General features: G+C 35.8%; 1 protein-coding gene across 2 annotated transcripts in view; it reads right to left on the reverse strand.

Moving 5' to 3' along the window:
* LOC106884325 (UMP-CMP kinase) overlaps positions 1–9,558 on the reverse strand; it is a 25,516-nt gene that overhangs the window by 6,676 nt on the left and 9,282 nt on the right. For both annotated transcript variants that reach the window (XM_014935656.2, XM_014935657.2), the window contains exons 2-5: positions 4,867–5,006; positions 3,708–3,854; positions 2,230–2,367; positions 519–595 (exon numbers count right to left, since the gene is read on the reverse strand). In XM_014935656.2, coding sequence (XP_014791142.2) covers positions 519–595; positions 2,230–2,367; positions 3,708–3,854; positions 4,867–5,006 — 502 coding nt within the window. The remainder of the gene's footprint in view (positions 1–518; positions 596–2,229; positions 2,368–3,707; positions 3,855–4,866; positions 5,007–9,558) is intronic.

The following is a 9,558-nucleotide window of genomic DNA, read 5'->3' on the forward strand; positions in this document are numbered from 1 at the left end:
TATATATATATATATATGATAATGTTGAATGACACTGTTTCTATAACTGAGATACTCATTTACAACTCTTGTGCGATGTCAAGATAAGGAGACACAAACACACACACACAACAGGCTTTTCAGTTTCAGTCTACCAAATCTAGTTTCAAAGATTTAGTTGTCCTGAGATTACATTAGAAGACAGCCAAGATGCCATGCAGTGAGACTGAACCTGAAGCCATGTGGGTGGGAAGCAAACTTCATAACCACACAGTCATGCCTCTGTACACACACACACACAGAGGTGAGGGACAACAGAGTTGGTATGTTGAACAAAAATGGTGTTTGGTTTCATATCAGCCACATCTCTTTACACCCAATTACATTTTACAATTCATCCATCACAATATAAATAACGTAAGTACCAGACAAAGTACTAGGGTTGATACAATTGATTAAACCCCTCAAAAGCGGTGTCCTCACATGGCCATTGTACAAAGACTGAGACCAGTAGTAAAAAGCAAAATGAATGTACAAACCGTTTTTTCAAAGATTCAATATTGTCATCAGCTCTACCACTTGTTTCCCCTCGTTTCAAGCAACGCTGTACACAAACCTAACAATGAAGAAACAAACGTATGCAGTAACAATAAAAATCAGAAATAAAAGAATACATAGACACACAATATTGTCAAGATTTGCATTAATTTTTAGTCTTGAAATTTAAATGTTTTACAAAATGTTTCACAATAACTACTTCAAATTTAATAAAACTGTTTTACAATACTGAGAATGTAGACTTCACTGCTAAGAATACTTAAGATCATGGAACAAGTTCTGAAATTGATTTTGTTGTGTGCAATATTCCACACCCAGGATAAGTGAGTTCCAATGTCTTTTGGCTTTAGAATTTAGATTATATTTTATTTCTAGATGAAGTCATCAAAATTGAAATTCCTGTCACAACCTGTAACAATCTTTTTGATTTTATCTCCAAATTGTTTTTTTCCACAAAGCAAAAGTCAATGAATCAAGTGCATAATTCAATGTTGTTATACAAACTGAATATATGTTTCTGGCAACTAGAATGGTAGGAGAGGGGGAAACATCCTGGAAAAATTCTAGGTGAAAATGATCCAAAAAGATCTAGGCAAACTAAAAATAACTACTGTAAGGTGGTTGGTGTGAGGATGCACATCTAGCTATAGAAAACATGCCAAAGCTGACACTGGAGGTCAGCACAGTTCTGTGGCTCACCAGATCCTGTCAATTATTAAATTACTTGTGTGTTAATAGTGTTTTGCTTCATTGTAAACAATTCACTGAGTGAATATGTGTGTAGAGGGAACAGCAAAATGAATGTGCAATGCATTTTGATTCTTGTTGGCATCTCTCTACTGTAGTTCCACTTGTGCTGATGCCACATAAAAAGCACCTAATACACTCCCCTAAAGGGCATCAAATCATAGCAACCATAACATACGTATATATATATACATGGGAGCATGACACAGTCCTCAAACTTGTTGGATCCTGTCAAATCATTTGACCCATACCAGCATGGAAGAGATATCAAAAGATGATGACTATGATATACATACATACGTGCACATATATCTACATATAACATACGAGAGAAAGAGAAAGTAAATGGAATTCACAAGATTCTTTATTGAACTCTATGATCATTTTGACCCATCATGCATCAGTGCCTCATGATAGAGATTCTGAACAAATAGTTGTGGTGCATCATCCAGTGCAGATGTAGAGTGAACAGACTTTAACCTTTTAGTATTCAGATTTCCCAGTTAAATGTAGTGCTTATTTATTCCCATTGTTTTGAATTAATCCCGTATTATCTTGTAGCTGTGAGATTTCAATGATGTGATTGCATATTTTTAGAATGACAAAGCAAGGTAGGTGAGACAGGCTGGATCTGACCAGTTTGAACATAAAATGGGCAGAATATTTGGGTCAGATATGACTGGTTTGAATGCCAAAGGATTAAACAGAATACTACAAAGTGCATACCCAAATTTAAAATTATTACTTATATCTATGTATATATATATACATGTGTGTGTGTGCATATGCATGTATATGTGTGTGTGTATATATATATATATATATATATATATATATATACATATATACACACACACACACACACACACATGGGAAATAATTTGTAACATGCACACATAACAGAAAAATGATATTTAAAAATTTGGCAGATGTTACCAAACTTACATCTTCACTGCAGGTAAAGTAGAGCACAAGTTTCACTGTAGCAGTTTCAGTCATCTCAGAATCCCAGCCAGCCAAGTTGTCTTTGTTGCGAGGAAATCCATCAATAAGAAAATTATTTTTACCACTGGCTTCCATTGCCTAGCAGATTATATAAGGTTAAAATAACTATAAACATTGTCATGGTTGTTTATTGTGTTTGTTGGTTTATTCAGCAAAATTCAGTTTCAAATAAATTCTTAGCACACACACACATGTATGTATATATTAGGTTGTTTCACATGAAATGTCACATTTTCACTTACTTGTTATTTCAGTCATTTAAAATTATGTATACCTTGCATTTAATCTTGACACTTTTTCTTTCACAACAACATTGGTACACAAAATTCGTACCGACAGACCTTATGAAAATATCAACCAAACTATGTTGAGTGATTTTCTCGTATGAGTACAAACTGGGTCACTCTGCCACAGAAGCTATACAGAATATAAAGCGGGCCTCTGGTAATGGTTTTGTTAACATCAGAACTGTTCAGAGATGGTTCCAAAGCTCTCGTTCAGGTGTTGATAGCTTTGAAAATAATCCAAGGGGTAAGCCAAAATCAGTTATTCGGCATGATGGATTAAATGGTTCAGTTGAACAAAATCTGAGAACAAAAGTTCGAAAACTTTCATCAGAATGCCAAACATCTCACACAACTGTTTTTGGACAACATAAAAAATTGGAAATGTCAAGAAAATGGATAGGTTTGTTCCACATCAACTGAACGAGATTAAAAAAAAAAAACAGATGCCTTGCAGTGTGCTCCTTATTGCTTTCTTGACTGTAAAAAGACCATTTTTGTATAAAATCATTATTTGTGATGAGAAATAGATACTCTTTGACAACAGCAAGAGAACAGAACAGGACAGTGATTAGATGCAGGAGAGTCACCCAACCTACCATTGCACCCTAAAAAGTTAGTGGTCACTGTATGGTGTACAAGTGTTTATGACAAACCATGTTATATTGACAACCGTGGTTTTTTGTCACTTTAGTTACGAATTAAGTTAATGAATTCAATGGGATACACAGTCTGCAAGTCGTTGGGTTTAGCATACTATCCACAGTCAAATCGTCCAACCCATGCTAGCATGGAAAGCGGACGTTAAACGATGATGATATATATATATATATATAAAATATATATATATATAAAATATATATATATACATACACCTACATTGGTGATGTTCTCAAATCAGAGTGGTTTTGTTAACTTGCAGTGCTATGTTAACCCTTCTACTGCAGGAATCAGATATACTCACTCAAAATTTCATTACTCCTAAGTATGGAAAGCAATTTTAAACACATTATAATTCTAGGTTTTGGTAAATATTCAACATCATCAGTGGAATAACCATGAAATTTAAATTTTGCAATGAAAGGGTTAAAATTATGTGTGAAAAGTTGATGCAAGTTCAAATAAACTTCATACCTTCTTGAGTAGGGAGCAAGTGATTGACACAGGCACAATGCTGCCTTCTTTAATGTGTTTATCAATCAATGCTCCATACTGAGAATTGGAGTCATTGCGCTCAGCCCTGAGGAGATCTCCAGCAGACAAATGTCCATAATCAAAATTCTGGAAAACAAAAACAAATTCATTTCAAGTATTAGTACCGAGTTAAAAAAAAAAATCAAGACATATTATTGTCAACAACACCTGAAGATCTATTTTTTTCCATGTTGTCATAGATTGGAAGACTATCCAATGCAATAATCATGAGTCAGCTTATCTATTAAGTTACATCAGAACTTGATATAAAAACACAAGTAAAAAAAAAAGGGGGGGGGGATTGCTATGTTTTTGGTTGCCAAATCTGCTTCTTTTTCCAAAATTGCCTCAAGAGTAGTGAATGAGAAAGCTAAATGCATTTTGGTTTTTTTCTGAACCATTTTAATAGCATGTACTTGCAGCTTGTCACATGTCTGGATGAGAATTTATTGCCACTGATATAGGAAACTGAATGAAACATTCATGGATGTTACAAATAGTTGCCTGGCTGAATAATCCCAAGCCTATGCATTCAATGCTATCTATGTGGATTTTTTACACCATTTGAACTGAATATTTCATACAAAGTAGAATTTCATGGTTCTCAATAAACTACCTACCACATCATCATCATTTAATGCCCGTTTTCTACACTGACATGGGTTGGACGATTCGACAAGAGCTGGTAAGTCAGAAGACTGCACCAAGCTCTACTGTCTGCCTTGACCTGGTTTTTACAGCTGAATGCCATTCCTAATGCCAACCACTTTACAGAGTGTACTGGGTGCTTTTCGTGCGGCACCAGTAGCATTGAGGTCACTAAGTAACTTGCAAGACAAGATCCCTCGACTGAGAAAGGAATAGTTTGAGGAACAGAAATAGGTGTTTTACGGTAGAAGAGAAACATAACGAAATCAAGTGGTGAGAGATAAGATGATGAAGATGTGATGGGGGACTACATTCAAGTTACAGTTTTCAAAATAACTGAAGAATTTCCACAGGTGCAGCTAGTACAATTATTAGTATAACATACTCTCATGCTACAGTTTGTTTTCCACAGACATCTCATTCTTAATGAAAGTAAAGAATGAATACTCACTTCAACTATATTGGCACATTGTGTGCCCTTGCCGGCACCTGGTCCTCCAAGAATAAACACAACATTGAACCTGTTGGTCATTATCACAGACGACAAAGAAGACTTCTGGATGAAAGTTTTCAAAAAATATTTGAGACGACCTAAAATGGTTAAAAAAAAAAAAAAACAAAAAAAAACGATGAAGCATTTCTTGGATGACAAGTTGGCAAATCATTATTCCAATATCTTTGTCTCCCACCACCACCACCACCACTACTACTTGACCATCAGTGTCAGTTTGTTTTCATGCCCTGTTACTTAGCAGTTCAGCAAAAGACACTGACAGAATGAGTACTGGGATTGATTTGTTCAACTAAAACACTTCAAGCCACAGTCTAATGACTGAAACAAATAAAATAATATCATGATATTCTTCAACCCCAAGTCAACCTTAAGGAAAAGAGGCCCTTTGTCAAAGGTATTCCAGCCCTGACGATCCCATCTTCAGGTGCAGCTGGGATTACATGGTCTAATGTGCTTTTTGATTTTAAGATGGTGGAGTGTGACTTGAGAGAGATTAAATGGCTCCCTTCAAGGAGTGTGAGTGGTTGCACAAAGGTTGGTTCACTGCTGTCACATCAGACATTAGTGGAACATGTGTGAATCATAGCTGGCCATGCATCTTTAAAATGGTGCACCATATTCTGTTTTTTTAAATATGTAATGGCAGTACCACAGCATGACCACTGCCATTGGGTAGGAATACATAATAAAATGTCTTACAGAAATCATTAGAATACCTAAATACTTTATAAAACTACCAGTATTAAACATAATTAAAAAGGGTGCATCCATGGCCTTGAGATTATGAAGTTTGTTTTGCAATCATGTTGTTCCAGATCTGAAGCGACTGCATGGCACTTTGAGCAAGCATCTACTATACCCTCAAGTTTATGCGTGAAATTGGATAGATGTAAATGATGTGGAAGTCAGTCAGAAGAACTGTACTTATTGGATGGTAGACTTAATCTATTGTCCAATTTCACACTGCTACCTACACTTTGAACATCTTCAGGAGTTCACTCACAAGTGTTCAGAACAGGTCACTGATCAAAGGTTGCCCCATGAATAATAGTTTTTATCTATCATTCCCTCAACCTTGGAAGCCCTGTACAAAGGCCACAGGAACACTCCTCCAGATAAACCTCACCATATGCTGATAATTAGTTCCAAGATATGCAGCCTTAACATGGACCCCCCCCCCCCAAAAAAAAAAAAAACTGACATAACATGAGGAATCATTTTAAAAAAGTTATTAGCTTATGTCTGTTTTAATAAGAGGTTTGTACATATTTTCGCATGTATTTTATTTGATTTTTTTCACTTCAGTATAGGTTTTTAAGTGCATTTTTTAGGTGTTCCAATGACTGGAACAAGTAAAAGACAGAAGATTCATTCCTTAGGCAATTAGGAAGTTGTTGCTTCATTTCATCTAATTTAAATGATTGGACGCATAGCCATTGCAGGCCCCCTGAGACCAGAGATGTCCACATGAAGAAAAGAGACTACTATAATCATCATCATCTAATGTCCGTTTTCCATGCAGGGGTTGGACGGTTTGAGAAAAGCTGGCTAGCTAGAGAGTTGTCTATGCCCCAATTGTCTGTTTTGGCATGGTTTCTATGGATGGATGCCCTTCCTAATGCCAACCACTTTACAGTGTGCTGGGTGCTTTTTATAAGCCATCAGCAGTACTGCAATACACATGGCATGAGTGTATTTCATGCAGCACCAGCACAAATGCATTTTACATGGCACTGGCGCATGCACATTCTACGTGGCACTGACACCTGTAAGACAAAGTCCTCTCAGCTGAGAGAGAGACTGGGGACATGGCCATAAAGTGCATGCCTGTATGTATGGATGGCTGCAATTTTACAGTAGTAGCAATAGAAAAACAGAATGAGGATACAGCATATCTGTGGGTTAGATATTGAAGCATCTTGGTGACTTCTGTCATTAAGCTGAGAGAACTCATTTGTGTTTTAGATATGACCCAGGATATTTGTATCTGTAACAGTACACCTGCCCCAGATATGAGAGTGTTAATGCATTATGGATCTGAATTATACCATGATGAGCTTTGTGTGCTAATTTTTGAGTTGTATTTTATTAACTTAGCTTCAATGATTGATCTTCAAGCTTTGGGAGAGGAGAATTCTAAATAAGATACATATAGGCATGTCTGTGTAGTAAGAAGCTTACTTTGCAACTACATGGTTTTGGGTTCAGTCCCACTGCACAGCACCGTGGTTAGGTATCTCCAACTATAAACCCCGGATCAAACAATGCCTTGTAAGTGAATTTGGAAAACAGAAACTGTAGAACCTTGTTTCTACATACATACATACACACACACATATATATATATGTGTGTGTGTGTGTATGTAGCTCTCTCTCTTTGTGTCTATCTGTCCCCCACCCACTGCTCAACAGCCAGTGTTAGTTTGTTTACATCCTTATAACAGAGCAGTTCAGCAAAAGAGAATGATAAAATAAGTACCAGACTTCAAAAAATAAGTACTGGGGTTGATTTATTTGACAAAAAACCTTTGAGGCAGTGCCCCAGCATGGCCATTGAATAAAACAATTAAAGAAAAAAGATAAAAGTTATCATAAAGGTGAGACAAGTAAAAGAATAAAAAAAAAAAATAGCTCTTTTGTAAATGAGAAGTCATATCTTCATGATATTTGTCAGTATTAAACTAATTATGGAAATTATTAGTAATAGCAAAATACAAATGGTAAACTAGATAATTGGACCTTTGTAACAAACTAAGATAATTTCTGATTTAATCAAGATCAGTAAGTTCAAGATATTGCAAAAATATAGTAGCAGGCATGACTCAGTTAAGAAGTCTGCTTTCCAATCACATGGTTTCTGTTTTCATCCCAGAGCATGACACCTTGGATGAAAACTGTACTGAAGTCCATTGTGTAGATACATGTTTGTATGTGTGTTTTTCCTTGTCTCTTCACATTGTCATTATGTGAAGCAAATCAGTGACAGTATTTTTGTTTGTTGTAAACAATATGCCCCATAACACAGTTATGTGTAAAGACAATCATTATTATCATTGTTTTAATATCCACTTTTCTATGCTAACATGGGTCATACAGTGTAGCAAGACAGATTTTCTACATGCCTTCTTGTCACCAACCTCCAAATGTTTCCAAGTAAAATAATATTTCCCCATGGCCAGATATGTTTTTGCAGAAATTGGAAATGAATAACACTTGTTATTCAACTATCACACAAAGCCAAGACAAAGAAGCATGAACACACACACACAAATACGATGGGCTTCTTTCAGTTTCCGTCAACCAAATTCACTCACAAGGCTTTGGATGGCCTGGGCTACAGTAGAAGATACATTCACAAGGTGAAGGTACCACACAATGGGATTGAACCCAAAACCAAGTGGGTGGGGAAGCAAAGTTTTTTACCCACATGGTCATGCCTGCACCTGTATTTTGTACTTTACATATGAAACAGTTAAGTGTTTGTAACAAGAAGAGCAACTGACTATAAAATAACTCTCATCCAAACTCATAGTAATATAAGTTTGACAATGATGATGATATCAGGATCAATTTTGTTGATAGTCTTCAATGGTAGATATTATTACTGGAACAGTTTAATGACAGACATGTTAACTGCCAAGATTCTTTCTCTCTTTGTAGTTCTTTTTATTTTCATTTCAAATATCTTCAGTTATTCCTGATTTGATTCACATACCAATTTGACTATTTAATCCTCCAAATTACACATTAATCATCACTACATCTACAGAATGAGTAGTTATGAAGCTAGTATACATATAGTCATAATAATATTTTGAATGTTACGGCAAGTTGCGCACAAGAACGTGACAAACATTGTTTTATTAATCAGTGACATTCATCAATGAGTCATCATCATTATGGTATTCACTTTTGCATGCTCAAATAGGTTGGATGGAATTGGTTGAAGCAGATTTTCTATAGGTGGATGCTCTTCCTGTCACCAACTCCCACGTATTCGACTAAGGTAATATTACAAGAAATCTTTCCACAGAATATGATGTTGCCACTTATTTTCAACTATCATGTAATATCAAGGCAGGGAGATGAACATGCATGTGTGCATACACATATGCCAGCATGGAAAATGGATATTAAATGTGGATAATGAATGATAATATATCATGGGCCCTCTCTTAGTTTTTGTTGACCAAATTCATTCACATTGGATCTATAGTAGAAGGCATTTGCCTAAAGTGCCATACAGAGGGACTGAACTTAGAATCATGTTGGGAAGCAAACTTCTCATCACACAACCACTCCAGAGTAATCTATATATATATATAAAAATGAGAATGTGTGTGTGTGTGTGTGTGTGCTTCCCTAAAACTCGAGAACTACACAACCAATTTCATTCAAATTTTACACATGCTTTACTTAGGGTCCCGGTTGTGTTTTAGTAAAAAAAAATCTTTAACTTCTTGCATAGTTCCAGCCCACAGCAACATCATATCTTCTCCACTATTTAAGTATTACGTGTCAAAAGTGAAACAAAAACACTCATGTCAAATACTTTCACTTTAAAAATGAAACTATTCCACTAACTGAAACAATCACATTTCGATACTGTAGTGACAGATACTTTCACTT

This window comes from Octopus bimaculoides, chromosome 13, assembly GCF_001194135.2.
Source record: "Octopus bimaculoides isolate UCB-OBI-ISO-001 chromosome 13, ASM119413v2, whole genome shotgun sequence".
Lineage (NCBI taxonomy): Eukaryota > Metazoa > Mollusca > Cephalopoda > Octopoda > Octopodidae > Octopus > Octopus bimaculoides.